The following is a 22,540-nucleotide window of genomic DNA, read 5'->3' as shown; positions in this document are numbered from 1 at the left end:
GAATAAGTATGCCTTTGTAATTTGACCAAGAAGAAAAACATTGTTTTTAAAAAGTGAAATACTAATAGATATATGGTCAGTCATACAATTCATAACAGTAAAACAATAATAAAATGAAAGCAGTCTAAGTGCCCATGACTTATAAAGTCTAATGCTTACCCAAGTAGGTTAATTTATAGTTAGTAAAATTTTGTGTTTTCCATCAAATTTTGTTTGTTAAAAAATTTTAACTTTAAAATCCTGCCACATGGCCGGTGAGATAGCTCAGTGGACTAAAGCGCCTGCTTAGGCAAGTGCAGGAGTGTGGTTCCATCCCTGGTGCCACATGCCTCACCAGCCCTGCCCCCAGGGCAGGCTGAACTGGCCAGAATCTGGGTGTAGTGGCGCATGCCTGTAATCCCAGCACTGGGGAGGCTGAAAGCAGGAGGATCACCATGAGTCTGAGCTGTGTAGTGAGATGCTGAAACAATCAAATACATTTTTTAAAAAAATCCTGCCATAAAACTATATATTCAGGGGCCAGAGAGACAGCTCAGTGGCATAAGCACCTGCCTGGTAAGCACAAAGTCCTGTGTTCAATCCCTGGTACTAAAAAACCCAAAAAACAAAAACCCTATTTACACAGTGTGATAACAACGTTAAATGCATATACACAAATATTTAATATATGGACAAAAAAGTCTAAAAGGGAGGTCTACTGAGGGGCTGAGGGTACTTCAAGCTCTTACCCTTGTCTATGTTTTCTAAGTATTTAATAAGGTACCCATATCATTTTTTAGTCAGAGTAAGCCCACTAAATGGCCTATTGGGGCAAGGGGTCAAGGATCGAGGGTGGTCACTTTTCCCAATCCCACACCAGGTCTATTTGATTCTCAGCCGGAGAACCAAAGACAAGATTCTCTCTCTCTCTCTCTCTCTCTCTCTCTCTCTCTCTCTCTCTCTCTCTCTCTCTCTCTGTATGGGGGTCCTGGGGATTGAACCTAGGGCCTTTGCACTGAGCCATGTCCTTAGCCCTTTAATTTAATTTGATTATTTTACTTTGAGACAGGATCTCACTAAGTCACTAAGTTGCCCATCCGGGCACTGGATCTGCAGCCCTCCTGCCTCAGCCTTCCAGGGTGCTGAAATTACAGGCCTGCACCACCTATTTCCATACCCAAAGTCCCAGCACGTGCCACCAATCGTGGCATATGAGTTGCACGTCATTTATTCAGAGTCCTACCTATCTGGCATTTTCACTTTCGGGCCACAGTGCTTGCTCCCTGATCTCTTTTCAGGTTGGCACAAGATCCTGCTCACATCAGGGTTGACAGGCAGGCTGAAAACCAAAGACAGCACCTGCCTTAGCTGCGGCCCTGTCCTGTGCCCCGAGAGTCCTTGCTCTCCTGCACAGCCCTGGGATGGGCACCAAATGCCCAGCCTCCCCTGACAGGAAACTGAGGAAAGGAAGGCCCTGTGGCAGGAGCATCCCAGCTTCTGGCTTTCCTGTGTTCACCCAAAAATGAGGCACGGCCTCATTTGAGTAGAACCTGCAGGGCGCTTGAGGCTTGCAGCAAACCCCTGTGAGCCTAAGGGAAGATACGGCACTCAGAGCCCGGCTTTACCTCCTGAATCAGAATTTCAGTGAGGGGGACCTGGGTTGAGGTTTTTTTCGTTTGGTTTGGTTTGGTTTGGTTTCGTTGTTTGTTTTTACCTCTTTTGATTTCAAAAAGCAAGAGGGGTGCGCATTACTGCTTTCTAGCAGCAATTCTCAAAAACCAAAGAATTCACTTTACCCAGGGCCCAGGCTTTAAGCTCAGCAACGTGGCCGATCACGGGTGCCCTCATCACTCACGCAGTAACTTTAAGGCCTCACAGCCCACCAGGACCCATTCTCCAGCACCCTCCCTGCTCTGAGCACCAGGTGGAGAAGCTGCCACATGGAGTACCAAATAGCTTTGGCTGCTGTTTGCCAAATGGTTCCACTGGCATTCGTGCAAATTAAAGACCATATTACACTGTTCTTCCACTTTGAAAGAAGCTTAGGCACCAGCCTCTCAGAACCCTGGAATCTGAACATTGTGGGCAGAATCTGGAATTTCTAAACTCTTGAAACTAAACTCTGGGGGCTGGGACCAGAGTGTGGCTCTCAGGGCTCACTGAGGGAAGGCTGGGGTCCTCGCGTGCTGCCCATCAACCTTGTCTCCTCTCCCTTCCCCTCACCTGTCTACACCAGGCCCCCAGTAGATGGGGTCTTACTACGTTGCCCAGGATGGTCTCCAATGTGTGCGCACAAATGATCCTCCTGCCTCAGCCTTCCAGTAATTGCAATGAAAGAGTGCATCTCTATGTCTGGCTTTCCTTGGTTTCCCTGCTATTCCCTGAGATGCCCTGAGAACAAGCCTACCTCAAAGCCTCTGTATTCACTTTTCTCTGTCTGAAATGCTCTTCCAGCCTGTGTCTACAAGCTCATATCCTCTGCTCAAATGTCACCTCTGCAGAGGGGACAGAGCCTACCGTAGGCCCCCGATCTCCACATCCTGCTTTATTTATTTCCTGTCACACACACAACAACATCTATTCACTTGCTTTTTGGTTTATTGCTGATCTCCCCCAGCAGAATGGAAGCCCCTGGGAGCTGAGATTTACTCAGTGTCCTCAGTACAGAGCCCCTGGGTGGGGAGGAAGGGAGGGAAGTGAAGAGGAGCCACAAGGCAGGCAGCAAGGAGCCTTGCTCTCACCTCTTGAGCTGGCCCAGCAGGATGAGGTTGGGGGCAGTGCCTGTGAGCGTGGCGGTGCCCCCAATGCTGGCCGAGTAGGGGATGGAGATGAGGAAGCCCTTCCAGATGTTCCTGTGGTACTCCTCCTCCTTCTTGGAGTCAGCGAGCAGGTCCAGCGGCACCTCCACCTCCTCAGGATGGCCTCTGCTTTCAATGACCCAAAGGGAAGCCATTTAGACCTCGGTCAGAATCGCTGGCCTCCCAGACATACGGGCCACACTTTGCTCAGATTTGTGGAATCAAGGGATCTCTCTAGAAGTAAAGTTGGCACAGGCACGGAAACCCTTCAGTTCCACTACTCTACCCAAGACTCTGCCACAGAGAAATGAGACAGGTGCGTTAGGGGTGAGCACAAGGGAAGACGCCGTGGCATGAAACGTTTTTTTTGTTTTTTGTTTTTTGTTTTTTTTGTTTTTTTTTTTGCGGAACCGGGGATTGAACTCAGATCCTTGCGTTTGCCAGGCAAGCGCTTATCCTACTGAGCCATCTCCCCGGCCCCATGAAACGTATTTTTTGAAATGAAAAACAACTCAGATATCTATCAAAAAGGGATCAGTTGCTAGGTGTGGGAGTGCACGCCTGCAATCCCAGCCAACTGGGAGGTTGAGGCAGGTGGATTATAAGTTTGAATCCAAACTGGGCAATTTGAGAACTTAATGAGACCCTGTCTCGCAAGGGGGTGGGGTGGCAGGGTGTAGCTTGCTGCAAAGGCCCTGGGTTCAGTCCCCCCTACCCGCCCCCCAAAAACAAGGTTAACTCTCTGGGTAGATTGCTAGTATAGCTACTTTAATGGATGAAATACATGGGTGCTTTGTAAGATAGGAGATGTAAATGAGAGTATCGGTATTAGTTAGAACATTATTTTTAAAATATTGTTATTTTGTTGTTTTCTTTAGTGGTAAAATTATGGACATTTTCCTCTTGTAATTCTTTATTTGGATTTTGGAGGTTGTATTCCTCATACAGTTAGTTTTGAGGAAAAAATGAAGTTAAGAGTTATTAATTATATCATTATAAGAGATCGTGATGTTGACATGAATTTATTGAGGTGAAGAGAGCTTCACCACACTCTGTGAATAGGCATAGCAGGTTAGAAAAACAGTGGACGTGACATGGCCAGGTCTTTAAAAATTTTCAGAAATGCAATAATACATAGAGATATCAAGAAATCACCTAGCAGCTAGGGGCCTGCCCCGTAGCTCAGTTCTTTAAGTGGCTGCTTCAACAAAGCAGTCAGGCTCAGGTTGCTGTGGTTCGATCCCTACAACTCAAGCCAGCCAATCATGCCCTGAAGGCATTCGGAGCAAAAAAAAAAAAAAAAAACCACTTCTGAAAAGAAATCACCTAGTGGGCTGGGGAGATAACTCAGTAGAATAAGCACTTGCCTGGCAAGCGCAAGGTCCTAAGCTTAATCCCCGGTACTACAAAAAATACAGTAAAATAAAATCACCTAAAATAGTATCCACTTAATGGTTTCAGCCTTTTGCCAGGTATGAGATGCTGAACACATGTTTAAAGAGTATTTTTTGATGGGTGATATCATAAAATGTTTCCAAGCAGATAAAATTGAGCACTGCTGTAAATATGTGAAGCAATGGATGTATTAATTAGAATGACTGTAGTAATCATTTTATAACACATATGCATCTCAACACACCTCATCACATTGTATATGAACACACTACTTAGTCTGTTGTACTCAATAAATCTGGAAAAGAAATTAAGATTAAACTCAGGCATGGATTCTGCATAATAGAATTTTTTAATTATTTTTAAAGAATAAAGATAATTCAAATACCTGCTAGCCACATCAGGGATCTCTCCCCTGAGGTCAGCAGGGACCTGACCTGTGTTCTGAGCAGTCACTTTCCAGCCTGAGGGAAGGCGAAGACTGGGGCAGCCGGGAACCAAGGTCATGGTCTGGCTTCTTAGGGTTGAGAGCCCTCGTCAGGAACTGTGGCGGCCTCGCACCCAGGGTCCCCACCAGCCTGAGCCTCAGAAGGACAAGGAGAGGGTGGAGAGGGCCCTGGAGGTCATCTCATGCAATCTCTACTTTTGTTTAGACGGGAAAACTGAGGGCCAGAGAGGGAAAGAAGTTTGCATCTAATGAATGGAGACACCCCCCCCCAGGGGCAGGGTGTAGGTCTTTTTCAATTACCCCAGCAACATATCTGCATAGGCAAATATTTAAAATATATTCCTAAGTCAATCAGTGGTGAGTGGTTGGTCCAGTCACAAAACCCATGTTTCAAAGTTAGAGTTAAAGTCTCCAGACACGGTGCCAGGAAGGAGCAATGGCCATGGGGTGCACCAGACAGGAGATCCTATCCCTCCTCATTGGCTGCTGTCTCATTCAAAGCCCAGGCTACATCCACGGATGTGCTGTCCCTCCACCAACGGCTACTTGGGGAGCTCTCTGCACACTCAAAAATGTTGCAATTGCCGGTCCCTCTGCTGAGAATGCTTTTTCCCCACAGCCCCCCACTTCCTGCTGGGGTTTGCTCAGGCTCAATCCCCTTGGGATGCCTTCCCTGACCACCTATTTTAAAGCTGCTTCTCCCATCCTTCATCCTCCCACCCTAGCCCCCTTCCTGCTTTGTTCAGGTACTCACCAACCATGGGATGTAATATAGGTTCTGTACGTTCCTTTGTCTCTTCCCACTACAGCACACACAAGCTGCAGCAGTGGTGGGAGCTTTACTTGGCCCTTGCTGTATCCCTGTGCCTGGACCAGAGCCTGGTGCATCATAGCCCCTCACCCAACATGTACTGAGTGGAGGACACAGACCCAACTGATGCCCAGCACTGCCTTCAGCAAATCGCCTTTGGCAAATTGCTGCCTGCTGTGTGTCACTGCTAAGTGGGGGAACCAATGCATGAGTGGTCGAGGCCACCACCTGGCTACAAAAGGTCCAGGTGACCTGCTTGATCATGTCATCTCATCTGCCCTCAAAGCAGCCCTCAACATGGATCTAGGGCCCTGTTCAGCTTCAGTGAAGACTACCCGAAGCTCAGAGAGGTTAAGTGGCTTGTCTGGGCCACACAGGCAGTGGGGGCCAGAGTTCCAAGTCAGGTCCACATAACTCTAAGCCCCATGTCAAAAATGCAAAGGCAGTGGCATACTAGTGGACCTCGGTGGGAAGATGTCATTAAGTGTGGACTGTCATCGGATCGTGGGACGTTTATGTCTTTACCTGCAGTGGACACCCTCCTGCTCTTCCACAATCCCCCTTTGTGAGCTCCAAAGCCCCTCAGCTTCAGCATGGCCTTAGGGATTTGATATGTCCCCTACTCGTTCTGTAGGGGACTTGTTAAAGGAGGCCCTAGAGGCCTACGTGGAGGCCATGGGCGCAAATCGTGGACACCTGGGAACTGGGTCATTTGGAGAGAAACTCGGGGGCTGGGAGCAGCTGGCCACAGATCAGCTCTTCATTATCTCCACCACACCAGGCCCCCTCAGTCCCCTCCAGCAGGAACTTACCCCTCTGTGTGTGTGCTGGCCAGAAACTGAGTCTCTGTGGGTGCAGGGTGCAGCCCGTTGCCCCGAGTGGTGCCTGGGGAAAGAGTACCACGGCTTAGTGTAAGGTGGTGAAAGGGGCAGGGGAGCCCAGGGCGCTGCACAGCCAGCTTAGGCCACGTTCGCTGCCAAGGGTGCTGTACTGTCCACTGTACAGAACAAAGAAAAAGAGAGCAGGGTTGGGGCACAGGGGAGGAGACCAGGCATGTGACATGCATCCTCTTGTCTTACCATCCACCCACCCCTGGAGGTGGCTACCGGCCTGCGGGCAGGGAGCAGCCCCCCAGCAGCTGTTGCCAAGGGGATATTTTTGGGGAGATCAGCTGAGTGATAATGGGTATCAATGGATGGGGGGGTGATCTCCATTGTCCATTCATTTCTGCACCTAACCCAGTATCAATTAACATTAATCATGGGCTATGGGCGATGGCTTTGGGGTACCCAGTGAACAGTATAGAACAAGGCCCTTGCTCCCTGTATTCTAGAAAATGAAACATGCAATAAATGAATGAAGAAGATTTCAAGGAATGATGAATGTTATGAAGGAAATAAAACTGGGGAATGTGATGGAAAATGAAAGGCAGGGACAGCAGACGAACTACTGCCACCAGTCAGGTCACTCCAAGCTGACAGCGTCTCATCTGAGACCTAGGGATAGCAAGTTGCCAGTCACGTGGTCTGAAGACTCATGGGAAAGGCTCCAGGAAATAGGAATTGCAAGTGCAAAGGCCCTGCAGTAAGGAAAGATGGGGCCAAGTGGAGGAGCCAAGGCAGTTGGAGGAGTGAGGAAGTAGGGATTTAGGAGGGCTTGAGGTGGAGGAGGGGAAGAGTGAGGTCAGCAGAGGCCAGGTCAGGTATGAGGGGCCGTTGCAGGGCTGAGTGCCCAAGAGCAATGATATAACTTTCGCAAACCTCTCCAGGGCGGTAGAGAAGAAAGGGCGGCAGAGGGATGAAGAACGGAAGCCAGGTGCCTAGCACAGGCTCTCACCCATTTTCCAACTGTGATGATGGAGTTGGCCTAGGCTGGTGACCACAGAGATGCTAGGAGTGAATGATTTGTGGATGTGGCTCCACTCCTCTTTGGAGATAAGAGCTCAGGGCTACTTGGGGCCACACAGATTCTGGCAGATCAATCCATTAAACCACCTTTGTGAGGTGCGACTTGTGTGTCTGGGGCTGAGTGATGAGACAGAAATCCATGCTCCGTGGGGCTTGTGTCCCAGGAGTGGAGGCAACCACAGACAGAGATGAGGATGTGACACCCTGTGTCGGATGCTGGTGGGCATAAAAGCAGAGAAGGGGATAGCGCTCTAGGGTGGGGACCACTTTCAAGATTGCTGTCATGTAACAGAGACCTGAGGAGGTCAGGGAATGAGGCATACATCACCCGGGACAATGAAGAGCTGTGGCAAAGGCTCTGAGGCAGGAGCGCATCCAGTGTGCTCCTGTGGGGCAGGAGGGGCCGAGAGAGGGGAGTGAAGGAGGTGAGAGGGAGCAGCAGGAGTGTCAGGAGACAAGGCAAATCACACATTGGGGAGGTGGGACTCCAGGAAAGGACTTTGACTTCTCTGAGTCAGGTGGGAGGCAGAACAGGCTGGGACAAGATTTCACTTCATTTTTTGAAGTGTCCTTCTGCTGACAGACTCTGCACCAGCCTTTGACGATGTTTTTTAGATAAGAAAAATGGAATGAGTTAGAAGTTTCTAAGGCTGGAATCACGGTGAAGGATCAAAGATCGACTCTATCACTTACAAAGTGGCCTCACAGCAATGGTTCCCATCCAGAGCCAATTCCACCCCCAAGGGACATTGGACAATGTCAGGAGATGTTTTTGATCATCACAACAGGGGGGAAAGGGTGCCATCCTGGCATCTATCGGTGCAAGGCCAGGAATGGAGCATCCTCAAATCTCAGGTCAGCCTGCCTCTGAGAGAAATCCTCCCACCCAAAATGTCAAAGGTGCCGAAATTGAGAAACACTGGCTTAAGTGAAAATTTTTATCCTCTCTGTATTTCAAATCTTTAGTTTCTATAAGTGGAAGAACAATTCTAAGATTTTGCCAAGGGGATGAAAGTCAACACACTACAAGCAGGGGCCAGGGCCTGGCTGGAGCACAATGGTAGAGCATTTGCTTCACACAAGGAGCATGCACACATGCGCACGCGCAAGTGCGCACGCGCGCGCGCACACACACACACACACACACACACACCCTTACCTATATTAGTAGTAGTAATAAATAAAGCAGAGACCAGCAAAATCCTCCTGTGAAAGGCTAGGTAGCAAAATTTTCTGGCCTGGGGGGGCCCGATGGTCACTGTGGTCACTCCTCAGCTCTATCATTGCAGACAGATGATATGTAAAGTTTGGACACTGGGATTTGAATTTCATATAATCATCATATCACAAAATAATTTTCCTTCTTTTGACTTATTTCAACCCTTTAACAATGTAAAGGCTATTTATTCTTAGCTCACTCACTGCACAAAAGCGAACAGTGGGCTAGATTTGGTGGGCCATGGTGTGCCAAGCCCTGATCTACAGGCCTTGATGAAAGCTGAGTGTTGGCAAAGAGCCCATCAATGCTGTCACCTTCCAGAGAGAATCCCAGGCAGAAGTTGATGTCCCAGACAACTTCCATGCTCCCCGCCAGGTCACTCGGGTCCCCAATGGACCTCAGCAGTCTAAAGGGCACCAGCTGCAGACACAGGCAAATATCATGGCACAAGACAGGACCACTCCATCATCTCACCAAACTGCAAGACCACTGTGCCACCCACTAAAATGCTGAGCACCCCCTCTACTTCCTGACCAGGCATCAAACAACACTTGATTTCTGGCAGCACCAACCTGGAGCCACCCTGAGTCCCACCAATCCTCCTGCAAGTGATCTCCAAAGCCCCCAATGTTTTCAAAGATTCTTATTAATCCTCCATGCTGAGACACTCTAGGCTGTCTGGGGTATCAGCTATCATTCCCACTGCAAGGAAAAATAAATTCCACTCGAGCAGGCAAATTCCCTGCAGACCTTTGACTGAAAGGCATCTATACTCTGAAACAGCTCCTGCAGGGAACAAGATAGTTTGATCTTTTACATGGGAGTTTTCCTTGTACAAATCAACCCACACACTCAGCCACATGGCTTGGGAGGAAAGGTGTCAACCTGAGCCTTGGCTCTTTCCCTGCCTCAGTGACTTAAGGAAGTCCCTCCCCTGAGCTTGTTGCAATTTCCCTGTTGACATCAAGAGGGAACAGGATATCTCCGTGGCTGGTGGCATCATTTTTGCCACGTCTGATACCAACCCTGCTGACCACCAGGCCAGGTCTGAAGGCTGAAAGTCAGGTCTGTTTGTGCCGGGCCATGTGGCCAAGAACCCCAGGGTTCAGGTGACAGGAACACATGTCTACACACAGTGCACAAAACTGAAGCCAGGGCACTGAAGCAAACAGCAAAGCACTGTTAATAGCACACTGAGGGTTGCGGGGCAAAGTCGCTCCACAGGGGATGATTCAACAAGAAGAACCCTGGCCCAGTGACCCCTGGCCTCACCCACCTCTACCTCACTGCCCTTCCCACCTGGGAGTTCACCAGCACCTCAGGTAGAGCCCTCCTCCAAACTCCTTAGACCCACCTGCTCTTCACAACCTCCCGGGTTCCACCCAGAGGGTCTGTTGGTGGCTCTGGAATGGAGCATCAACCTGGGTATTTTTGCAGATCTCTGCAGGTGCAGCCAGGATTGAGCGTAACCCATCTGAAGCTACAGAGGGGGAAACTGAGGTTGCGTATTTCCCAATTTGCCTCATCTAAGGACCCCTCCACTGGCTGCCAGCAACTGAACTGGAGAAGCTACCACAAGACTGCAGGTAGTGGGGCAGCACCAGTGCAAACACTGTAGGTGGCAATCAGCTTAAGACAGGAGTTGTGGAGGGGGAGACTCACTGTTTCTCTACGTAGATCTGTACTGTGAGCCTGTTTTATCCCAGGCATTATTTTTCTAATGATGACAAAGGTAACAGAGATGAAGGGGGAAAATTAGGACAACCAAGGCAAGAACTCTTAACCATTTACCCAGGGGTCCACCTCTGGGATTCCTGTGACCACAGTGGCCTGAGAGACCACGCAGAAGCAGGCTGGTGGGGCAAAGTCTCCAGAGAGACTTCTCTGGGTCCAGAAACTGCAGGTCAGTCCCCAGCTTGGTGCTTATGTAAGAGCTTGCTCAAGTCACAAGGACTCTTGGGTTCATATCCGGTGGGAGCCTGGGCGCTTTCTTCTGTGCAAGCTCACATTGGAGCAGTCTTGCAGAGTCAGGCTAGGTCTACTATCTGCTTGGGGAAACTGAGGCAGGTCAAGGTTGGGATCAAGAGGACCTGGTGGGCTAGTGGCAGAGCCAGGCTATTCCCAAGTCTTTAGATCTCTTACCTCTGAGTCTCACTACATCTCCAAGGCTCCCACCTAGCACTTAGTAGGTCTGTCCTCACCCTGATCCATCTAGTGCAACCCTCCCAGTATAACAGAAACAGCCTCGAGCTGGGCACCCAGAAGGTAAAGGGCAGCACAGGGAACGTGAAACACCCCACATTAGATAGGTTAACATCTACTGAATGGTTTGCACACACAACGCATTAGGCAGGTTAACATCTGATTGGCTTGCACACACAATAACCTTATCTTACTTTACAGATGAGAAGAAAGTTGGGGAGGGCACAGCGAGTGCAGAGTGAAGGAGGACAATGCTTAATCTGAGCTGAAAGCCAGCTTTGTGAATCGCTGTCTCTCAGACATTCCTGTGCAGGCGTGGATGGCATATATCATGGCCTTCTTGGGGCAAAGGAAAGGAGGAAAAAAATTCCAAAGCCAGGTGGGCCCTTCACCGGCTGAGGGGCACTGGGCCAAACATCAACTGGAGCATCATTTCCTCCTTTGTCCCAGCAGGATGAGGACGCTGACCCCTGCAGGTGAGGGTGTCATGCACCAAGGGGCACCACCACTAAGGTCGCCATGCAGAGCACAGAACTGAGTAGGAGACCAGAGAGATGCTCAGGAATCCCCTCCACAGTGGAGCATCTCTGAGGTCTAGACCAGCAGCACCCCAGCTTGGCCTCTGCTTCCCTCTGCAGGTTCAGCAAATCATTTTGCCTCTCTGAGCCTCAGCTTCTTCATCTGCTAAGTGAGATCACCCACATCTCAGTGCAGCTACCAAGAGTGACACGTGATGGGCAGGAGACACAGAGCAAAGTATGGCCTGGGGTGTGGGGTCTTCAGAAAGGTGTAGTTCATACTAGCGTGGCAGTGGTCATTGCCGTAGATGAACCTAAAATCTCTGGTAGACTCCAGTCCCTCTCCTCCTCCACCTACACAAGTTTCCACTCCTTCACCTGTCCTGCCCTCACTTCAGGCCACCTGGCCATAGCACAGAAACTGGGTGAAAAGAACATTTCTCTTTGCATTGGAATTAGGCTTGTCCTAGACCTCAGGAGCTGATCATTAACTCGTCCCTGCTCTCTGATCCTGCAGCCTGTGGAGGCCAGTGTCTACCCAGCCACCCAGGGTTCCCCACCACCCCTCACCCTGCAGTGCTGGGGAGAAGACTGGAATCTTCCATACAACCAGTACTGCATGTGACCTTGAGTAAGTCCCATCCTTTCCCAGATCTCAGAATTTTCATTTTTACAGTGAGGGACTTAGCATTCAAATATTTATGTGACTTTTTAAAATTTTGGTACTGGAGACAGAAGCCAGGGCCTCCCACACCTGCCAGGCAAGCACTGTGTCACTAAGCTGTGCCCCCTGCCACAGTGAGCCGTTTTGTAAAATGTCTCCTGTGAGGGGCAGAGTAACAGAGATTAAGGGCTGCATCTCTGAATCAAGCAGAAAAGCTCCAAGCCACTGTTTTGCCACTGGATGACATGGGGGAGGCTCATTCATTTTCTCTCTATTCCTTCCTCAACTTCCATTCCTCAAAATAAGGTCAAAGTTAGCTTCCTCCACTCCGACATAAGGCCCTTGAAAGAGCCATGCACAAAGTAAGTGTTTAGTGAACATCTGCTCTTCTTCGTCGGAAACTCAAAGAGTATGAAACAGAAAATGTAGGCCAGCTGGGCTTGAAACAGTGAGGGGCAGGGCCCCAACTTCTTGATGCCAACCCAGTGAGATTGTGATCTGGTTCTCTTGGAGATTCAAGACTAGGAGAACGGTTTGAAAACCATAAGTGGGACAGGGCAGCACGGGGGCTGGGGAGCCACAGTTTGCAACTGGAATCAACTGTTACCTGTTTGGTGCGGCCCATCAGCTAAAAATGGATTTTCCTTGTGTAGATGGAGGAGAAGAGCGATCCAGGGATAATATGCTGGGGAAAGCCACGTCTCCATTTTGGCACCCATAAATAGCACTCTACTGCCACACAACCATGCCCACTGGGACTCTGCCACTGTCTTCCAGGGCAGAGTGAGTAGTGGCACCCGAGTGACCCACAAACCCAAAATATTTACTGTGTGTTATTTACAGGGAACATCTGCAAGCCCTGCCACACAGCACCTCTCTCTTTCCATCAGGAGGACTTTGCCCTTGTGGAGATCCCAACTCTGCTCCCTCACCAACAAATGAGATCCTGGACATAGTATTTCACCGCTCAGATCTCAGCTGTTATGCACCTATGTCATTTCTAAGTGTCAGGGAGGTCGCAGAAATAAAGTAAGCAGGACCCTTTAGTGCGTGATACTCATCCATTGTCAGCAGGTGACATCCACCTGGAGGGGACACAGATCAATACTATCAATACTGAACTTTTTTAAAAAAAATGTATTTAGTACAGGGTCTACAGAGTCTACAGGGTCTCAGTACACATATACACACAAACACACACACACTCATGAAAGAAGACTTCAGGAAGAGGCAAGAACTCTAGGTTGTGTTCAGAGTGAGGGGCACTATTTTGAAGGGTATTATTTTGAAAATGTATTGGTAGCAATGCATCATCACTGTGATGCATTTTAACATTTAAACAGTCACTGTATTTTTTAGCACCACTCATGTTTGAAAAGAGCATAGCTAGCACACAAACATGGATGGTCTGAGGCTCATATTTGTTTAAAGCAAATGAGCAAAGCAAATAGGACAGATGTGCCATCCGTCTTAAGATGCAGCTTGCATTTGCAAGTCTGGTGGCATCTCTCACTGCCACCACTGTATTCGCACCCACACACAGGAAGGTAACACCAGGGAAGATGGAAGTAGAAAATTACACACATCCTTTCCACTTAGGTCCCCTTGACCAAATGTCAGCCGGTTGCAAGGGAGGCTGGGAAATTCTGCCAGTTGCAAGGGAGGCTGGGAAATTCTGCCAATTGCAAGGGAGGCTAAGAAATTCTGCCAATTGCAAGGGAGGCTGGGAAATTCTGCCTTCTCCATGCGGCCATGTGACCATGTGGGGGTTCTATTACTAAAACAGCAAAAGAAGTGATGCTGGGATAAGCTGAAGGCCTCTGCCCACATATGCATGGTTTACAGCTTCCCTTAAAAGCACATTAAAAACAATCAAAAGTGAAACATTTTAGCTGGGCATGGTGATGCATCCCTGTAATGCCCACACTTTGGAGGCTGAGACAGGAGGAGTGCCCAAGTTCTGGGCCAGCCTGGGCTCCATCATGAGTTCGAAGCCAGCCAGGATATGTAATAACACCCAGTCTCATGAGAGAAAGACCAAAAGAATAACAGTTGTTAACAATAGATATTGTTGTGAATCTGAATTGCTCCTGGAATGGCCTCTCTCTGACTTTTTTTTTTGGCCCCAAATCTCTCTTTATGATATGCAGTATAACCTTCAAAAGCAAAGCAAATGCCAATACAAAGGGTAACTTTGCTAGGTTAGAAATATTTTTGTCTTTGACATACTAAGGCCATAGACACACAAGGCATTTCTCCATGAAAGAGGAGATCAACAAATGGCATCATCTATGAACCTCCTAATTACTGATAAAGGTAATGAAAGTAATAGCAGGACTGGGGAGATGGCTCAGTGGAATAAGCGCTTCCCTGGCAAGTGCAAGAGCCTGAGTTCAATCCCTGGTTCCACCAAAAAAAGTAATAACAAACATGTGTACTGTGTTAGAGTTTACCTGCAGCCTTCTCCTTCCTGCTCTTAGTTAAGGAGGCCATTCAGCCAGGCTGCCCGAGCCAGCCCACAGCTCCTGTGGCTGGACTGTTTGTGGGAATTATTCCAGCATATGCACCGGGTGCACTGTGATTTGTTTAACCAGTCTGCCCCTGTGGGGCATTTGTTTTTGGGGGTGTTTGTTTGTTTGTGGTACCAGGGATTGAACTCAGGACCCTGTGATTGCCAGGCAGGCCCTTATTCTACTCTGCCTTCCTAATACCTGAAGAAAATGCCTATTTTTAAGCTACCTGAAGACAAGCTTTCTTTACTTGCAGATGAAAGCATTCTCACCAATACTGCTGGATTCATCCATAACAAACGAGCTCTGGAATCACATAACTTGGGTTCAAGGTCTGGCTCAGCCCCCTGCCTGCTGTCTGACCTGGGAAAGTGAGTCACCTCCTCTCGCGGGGCCTTCACACGGACCCTTACATTGACATCTAAAAACACGGCGGCTACTTGGGTTTTGTTTTTCTACAAGCACAATTTCAGAGGGTCAAGGAACTGGGACTTTCAGGTCATGGCGCATTATCACTACTGGCTACACAAGATCCCCTTTAAGGTTATTTTTGTATTTATTTCAGTTCTTCCTGGCCCCATTTTCCCTACTACCACTTCCCATAGCAGCTTTCAGATGTGTTCAATATGTAGCTTTTCTTTTTTTTTTTTTTTTTTGACTATTACAAAAGTTTATTTAACAAAAATTTAATATATGAAAATGTGTATGACCCAATCTTCAGTCACTGAAAGTAGCACTTGGAGGAGGGGCATGAATTTTTCTGCCGAGCAGTCATTATTTAAACTCGTTCCAAGGCTTCCAACATGATGATATTATTTCCTCGTATTACCACCATTCCAATGTTGTTCTGTTGCCCACCAGTTGCCATCTCCACACATTCATCTATCACAAGATTCATGAAGGGATCAAATCCTTGCAATATTCTTTGGACATGTCTGCCACCATTCAATTTCAATGATAACTTCTTGTCCATAAATTTTTTCAGCTCAGGAGGGTGAGCTTTGCTCATCTTGTCTAGTCGACGGGCTCAGGGAGGCTTTGAAAGGAATCTACCTGTAGCTTTTCTTTTTGAGTGTGTGTGTGTGTGTGTGTGTGTGTGTGTGTGTTCTTGCAAAGTGTGTTGCCATTTGTGTGTGAATATGCACAGCCATATGTTGCTATTGTGTGCTAGATCTCATTCCGGTTTCTCCTCAACCACAGTCATGGTTTTGTAAGAGGCATTTTTGTAACTATTTGGCTTGCTAATTCTTTTTATTTTCATTTTTTAAAATTTATTTATTTATTTCTTTGATACAGGGTCTCACTATGCAGCTTGGACCCACAGTGATCCTCCTGTCTCAGCCTCCCCAGAGCTAGGATTACAGGCATGTGCCGCCACACCTGGTTTCGGTAGCCGGCACGGCACACCTGGGGTTCTGGGGCCCACATGGCGGTACTGGGGATCAAACTCTGGTCCTCACACTTTGCAGACAGGCACTTAGACTATGGAGCTATCTCCCCAGGCCCTCTATTTCTTGTCTCTTAAGAGTAGCATGGGGGCTGGTGAGATGGCTCAGTGGTCTAAGGCACCTACTTGGAACAAGCTTAATAAAGCACAGGGACCGCGGTTCAATCCCCCAGCACCACATGCCAGCCAGCCCCGCCCCCTGGTGGGCTGAGCTGGCCACACACACACACACACACACACACACACGCATATATATATATAATTTTAAAAAAAAACCCTTAAAAAAAAAAAAAAGAGTAGCATGGTGCTCAGTGTGTGCTTCCCCTTCATCCTTTCCCAGGAATGGTGTCCACATGACCACCAATTCTCAACCCAGAGAGAATGTGAATGTCACCACTTGTCTCTCCTCTTGTTCATTCGTTTATTTATTTTTTTGAATTTCTCAAGCATTTTCATCCAGAAGCAAAATTGCTAGTTCACAGGCCACGAGCACACGTCACTGGATTAAATGCGTGCAGGCACCCGTAAGAAAGCCTGTCGTGGACCACACACTCCCCACCAATGCATGAAGAGTTCCCACAGCCCCTGCTCCTGCTGCCACTGGGCATTAGCCAGTGTTATGGTTTACATATGAAGCATTCCCCTGAGACTCAGGTGCAGAGGGCTGTCCCGGCGCAGCAGTGCTCTCGGGTGAGGCCTGGAGCGCTGGCTGGATCGCAGGACACCGGACTCATCAGTGGGTGAGGGCATAGCTGAATGGGCTCAGAGGAGGTGGCACCAGAAGAAGGGAGTAGGTCACTGGGGGCAGCCTGTGGGGAGCAAATACTGCCCCAGCCCTTCTCTCTGGCTTGTCTAATCTGTCTGTCTCTGTCTCTGTTTCTGTCTCTCTGTCTGTCTCTCAGTCTTTGTCTGTCTCTGTCTCTCTTCTCTGTCTCTCTGTCTCTCTGTCTGTCTCTGTCTGTCTGTCTGTCTGTCTGTCTGTCTCTCTCTCTCTCTCTCTCTCTCTCTCTCTGCTTCTTGGCTGCCTTGAGGCGATATCCTTTCTTCCCCACGCCCTTCTGCTACAGTGTCCCTACCTTGGCACCAAGCCCCACCATGGGCTGAAAGCTCCAAACCTGTGAGCCCACATGACCCCTCCCTCCTTTGGAATGAGCATGTCGGTTATTTTGGGCACAGCAAGAGAAAGCTCCCTAATACCTCCAACTTTCTTACCTTGGCTAGCTCACTGGTTTAAATCTCATTGTTTCATTTGACATTTCCCTGGGTGTTGGTGATACTGAGCACCCGTTAAAATGCTTTCAAACAAATTTTAATTATAATGTCTATTCCAAAGGGCTATCTTGTGTGTTAAAAGAATCAACATATGTGAAATGCCTAACTGGTCGCCTAGTACATAGTAAATGCTCAGTAAATCCAAAATTTGAAAATCATGGTATCTGACTTAAAATCTAATTGTTATTATTTTCATTATTATTATGACTACTGAAATACTTGGCACACAGTCGGTGCCCAGGAAGTGTTTCTTTCCCTGTCCTTGGCCAGTATCCCTGCTCCCCCCCGGAGTGGACCCTGGGACCTTGCACAGCCTCACCTCTGTTCTCTTCACTCTCCCTGCTCAGGTCCTTCCGAGGCTCCTTCTGCCCGAAGAGGCTCTTCAGAATGGCACTGGCAATGGGCAGCATCATGGCAGTGGAGGCCGTGTTGCTCAGCCACATGGACATGAACGAGGTGGTCACCATCATGCCCAGGATAAGCCTACGCGACAGAGGGGGGTGAGAGGTGAACCCAGCACCCTGGCCCAGGAGGTCCTCCGGCCCCATTTTCTCTTTGCTGAGGAATCCAACTTGTTCATTTTAGATAGACCCAGAGAAGACAAGTTAGCAGCAGGGTGGGATCCAGTACTGCGGGCTATCCTGGATCAAAGGAACGCCCGGCTCGGTGTGCTCAAGTGCCCTGACCACGGGGGCCCAAGGGCAGATCATTCCAAAGCCAAGCCAAGCTGGACATCTTCTCTCCCTGGCCCCCAAATCCTCCACGGCACTGGCTTCAGGATGACAGCTGAGGCCCGGGGGCATCCTGCCATCTGGCCTTGCCTGTCTCAGCCTCCTTCGCATCTCCTCTCATTCCCTGCTCGTGCCCTGGGCTCCTCACCAGCACCCAGCACAGCCAGGCCTGAAGGACAGATGCCCAATCCTTTGAGAATAAAAGTTCAAGTCCCAGCCAGGGAGCCTGAGGCCTTGTAGCCTTGGGTGTTGGCTGCCTTTCTCTCTCCAAGGCCATCCTCGCAGCCCCTCTGCATCTCCCGACACCCCCAGCCCCCTCACCTGGACAGATGGGTAGCACCCAAGGATGATAACTGTGGCCAGCCACCTCTTATGGCGAGCTGCTGAATTCCGCCTGTCACCTTCACACTGCCTCCATGAGGCAAGTACTGGGACGTTGCTATTCACAGGCCAAAGTCACTTTCAACAGCCCAAGCAGCCCAGTCACACTGCCCTAAAGCTACCACACAGAACCTTCCAGTCCTATTCTTAGGGAAGCTGTGGACACAGGAGTGACCAAGTCTTTGACCCTAGCCAGAAGCATCTTTCTGGGCCTACTGGGCTGGGGTCAGCATCTTGACCCCCTCTCTGGGCTGTCCTTAGGCTCTGTGCCTGGCCCACACCTGAGCTCCCTCAGGGGCTGAGCATGAGCAAGTCCCGGGTGTGGGAACGGCGAGCTTAGGCCCTGATGACTGAACCCGGAAGCCGCCCGAGAAGGGTGGGTCCCCTGCCTCCCTCCAGGGGCTGGCTGTGGCCCTGCTCACCTCGCTGGCTGGACCCCAACGAGCATCAAGACCTTGAGGGCGATTCTACGGTGCAGGTTCCACTCCTCGATGGCGCTGGCCATGATTAGACCACTGAGGAAGAGGAAGTTGGTGTCCAGGAAGTACTGGGGGCATACTTTGTGCGAGGGCAGGATGCCGGTGAAAGGAAAGAGGACGGTGGGCAGCAGCGCGGTCACGGACAGGGGTAGGGCCTCTGTGCACCAGTACACCGCCATGAGAAGAATGATGAACAGACAGCGCCCTTCCTGAGGGAGACACAGACTCAGGGTCAGCCGGGGGTGGGGCAGCCCCCCAGGTCCCTTTGTAAGGAAGCAGTGGGTGGAGCAGTACCCAAGGCTTTGACCTCTGAGCTTCCTTTTGCTCAGCTGTAAATCGCAGAAGCTATTTCTGTCCACCCACAGGTCTGCTGGAGGACTACAGGAAAGACCCCCGTTGCCTTAGATGTAAGTCCTGAGGTAAGGATGGAAATCAAAACAATTTACTTGAAGAGGGGGCAGAAAGCTGGGGAGGGCAGTGGGAAGGTGAAACAGAAGAAAGGGAATAGGACATGTGTTCATGAGGAGGTCACCACTGTGGGCAGCTGGAGCAGTATCCCGATAGGGAACTGAGACAACACACCTCAGAGTTCACCTAGGCAGTGAGATACTGGGCTTTGTTGGCCACCAAAGGGCGCCTCGGGCCTTCTCATGTGCAAGTTGAGCATACTCTTCAGCCAAGGAAGCCCCTTAAGATGCAGGAAGGTGCCCTAAGAGTGTGCAGGATGATAAGCCCTCATGGGGATGTGGAGGTGACCCCAAAAGCCCCTGCCATATCCATTTGGGGTGCTGAGACAAGACCTGACACACTGTGTTCTCAAAGTAGGGACAACAACTGATACTCACTGGGCAATTCATGGCCACACTTATCTATGTGCTCTACCACCTGGCCAACCTACAGGTACCCCAGTTTGGAAAACATGAGTGCCCCAGAGGAACTGTATGCTCCAGCACCCACAACAGACCATTATGGAACTCCCTTAGGTAATCTCATATCTTTGCACTTTGCAAAAGGCGCGTGTATGAGGCATTTATGTCCCCTTCATTTTGGTCCATTATAAGACACCTGGACTTGGAGGCTGCAGTAGATGCTGCTACGTGGCATTTGGGCTCTGGGGCTGCCACCTCTGTTCCCTTTGCTCATGGAGACAGATATGTAGGCTAATCATTTATCCCCAGGAAGACAGGGTCTGAAACAAAGTGTGGTACTGTGAGCTGTGGGAGCAGGGAGGATGGGAACTGCGCCAGCCAGAGGGATCTGGAAGGCCCAGATGCCTCCATGCCTCCTGCTAATGGTCTGAATAGGTCTCCACTCCCAAGGCGAAAGCGAGCCCCCTTGGTGGTGACAAGAAGAGGTGGGCCTTTGGGAGGTGTCTAGGTCAGGAGAACTCAGCCCCCAAGAATGGGATTAGTGCCTTTGTAAAAGAGCCCTAAGGGCCTTCTCTCCACCATGTGACCCAGCACACAGCAACACAGCAACAAGGCACCATCTTTGAGAGACCAAGCCCTCCCTGGGCACTGAATGTGGGAGGACCTCAATTTTAGATATGTATTAAGCTGTTTAATAGAGTGCCTGAGGCTCAGAGCCTCCAGAACTATGAGTAATAAAGTTCTTTTTTAAATATATTATCTAGTTTAAGGGTTCTTGTTATAGCAACTCCAGTAGACTGGACACTCCTTCCTCTCCCTTTGGTTCCCACCGGCTTCCTTTGGCTTTAGATAAGTGGCTGAGACATGCAGGGAAACACCACTCCTAGGACTGCCTCCCAGCCAGCAAGTTGGGTTGCCCTTCCTGTGGGCCATGTTAGACAGCTCTCCTAGAGGTACCCAGTATGGTTAAGACCCTGGTGTCCCAGAGGAGCCCTCTTTATTCTCACACTCGTGTTACCTCCATTCTCCCCCAACCTCCAAGAAACTTCACAATCAGAGCCTTGTCGCAAGTCCTTCTGGAGAAGCAGTCAAAGATAGAAGCCTTCGACATCTTCCTAAGCAGCACTTAAGGGTGACTTAGCACAGGGGAGGAAAGGGTTGCCTTCTTGCCTGTACTGGAAGCTTCTTTTGTATTTGAGTCAAATTCCTCAGCTGGATTTGGGGCTTATCTGGACCTGACCCAGCTAACAAGGCCCAGCTTTGTTTATGGAGCAGCCACATGTCACTTCCAAATGGATCGGTTAGGTGGAAATAGGTATTCCCTAAGCAGACTACTGGTGTGGTGCTAGCATAAAAGGAGCTGTCACTCCATGCTTAGAAAAGCACACAGGGACACCCTACATGGATAGAACCACTGGCTGGTGTGTGAGCTGCATGGGGCCCAGAAGGTGGCCGTACGTAATATCTGTGTTGGGTACTTTGTTTTGTCATCAAAGGCCACATGAGGTTTTCCCAAGGAAATTCTAAAGCCAAGCAAGTTGCCAACAACTGTTCTTCCTTAAAAATTCATAAATATACATTGAAGTCTCTCACAAATCATGCAATCACATTTATTTATTTCTGTTTCACCCAGGGTTTTCAGAATATATTTGTCCATAGATCTAAATATCCCTTCAAATTCTACCCAACTTGTGTTCCATGAAAAATAGTTTAGAAACCCTGTCAAATCATAACCTGTAAACATTGGGGCAGCCTACGTTCTTTGTCTGCTCTGTCTCTCCAACTACAATGGCAGGTCCGTGAAAAGCACACCCCGGTGTGTTCCACCTGTGCTCTTTTGTGTTGCCTCACCTAGCACCATGCCCAACATAACTTAGGGGCTTGGTGTCAGTCAGTGGAGAGGGGATGGATGGATGTAGTAACAGATCAATGATGGATGTATCAATAGGCTGTGATCTTCACTCTGCTAGGCCCAGGGTGGCACCACAGAGTGCAGGGAATCTCAGGAATCAGAGTGAGGGAATCAGCCCACGAAGAATCCAAAGTCTCAGTGGCTGGTTGCTGCAGATCCCTAAGTGCAGTGCTGAACAACAGGCCCAGTAGCACGTGTAACTGGAAGCCCACTATAGATATCTGGGGTGGATATTTAGCTTAGAAGACAAAGGGGTACATCGGGGAAGACTTCTCAGGGAAGGGGCTACTTGAACTGACACTGAGCAAATAAAAGCTTGTATGGAGTCCCAAGTTTAGACCCTGCCTTCTCCTGCATGTATTTGGGCATTTATTTCTCCACTGTACTCTTCCATTCCAAGATCAACAGAGGAATGTTGCAAATTTACTTCTCTAATTTTGTCAGCTTGGAAGAAATAATTTTTTTTTCTTATGATGCAGGGCCTCGCTACACAGCTTGAACTTGTAGTGATCCTGCTGCCTCAGCCACCCCAGCACTGCGACAACAGGCACATGCCACCATACCCAGTATCAGTGGCTGGCTCAGCATGCCCGGCATGGCATGCAGTACCTGGGATTGAACTCGGGACCTTGCACTTGCCAGGCAGGTGCTCATGCCACAGAGATATCTCCCCAGCCTGAAACAAACTTCTTGAAGAACATAATTTATTCAACTATCAGAGAAAAGGAAACAGAAAATCTAGATATTTCAGTGTCTATTAAAGAGATACAATCGATCATTAACAACTTCCCCATGATGTTTTTATCATATTATGCAGGGACTCAAAGTTCAACATATCAATACTTGATGAAAAATACCTGTTCCTTATCATGCCTAAGATGTTTGAAATGCAGTGAGATAGTGAGGTTAAGCTTAAAAGCCTAAATCGTTTGATAATAACAATAAGCTTGTCTTCTGGATGGTTAACAACCTAAGTTTGCAGACCAAAATTAGAGAAAAAG

General features: G+C 49.0%; 1 protein-coding gene and 1 pseudogene across 1 annotated transcript in view; both read right to left on the bottom strand.

Annotated features, from left to right (window-relative positions):
- Slc13a3 (solute carrier family 13 member 3) overlaps window positions 1–22,540 on the bottom strand; it is a 74,817-nt gene that overhangs the window by 32,190 nt on the left and 20,087 nt on the right. The window contains exons 2-6 of the mRNA XM_023720729.1: window positions 18,702–18,967; window positions 17,487–17,650; window positions 6,241–6,313; window positions 2,721–2,906; window positions 1,223–1,318 (exon numbers count right to left, since the gene is read on the bottom strand). Of these exons, the coding sequence (XP_023576497.1) occupies window positions 1,223–1,318; window positions 2,721–2,906; window positions 6,241–6,313; window positions 17,487–17,650; window positions 18,702–18,967 (785 nt within the window). The remainder of the gene's footprint in view (window positions 1–1,222; window positions 1,319–2,720; window positions 2,907–6,240; window positions 6,314–17,486; window positions 17,651–18,701; window positions 18,968–22,540) is intronic.
- On the bottom strand, window positions 15,227–15,475 carry LOC111818023 (annotated as a pseudogene).

This window comes from Octodon degus, unplaced genomic scaffold (genome assembly GCF_000260255.1).
Source record: "Octodon degus isolate 3935 unplaced genomic scaffold, OctDeg1.0 scaffold00077, whole genome shotgun sequence".
NCBI lineage: Eukaryota > Metazoa > Chordata > Mammalia > Rodentia > Octodontidae > Octodon > Octodon degus.
This window is presented reverse-complemented; position numbering and strand designations above follow the sequence as displayed.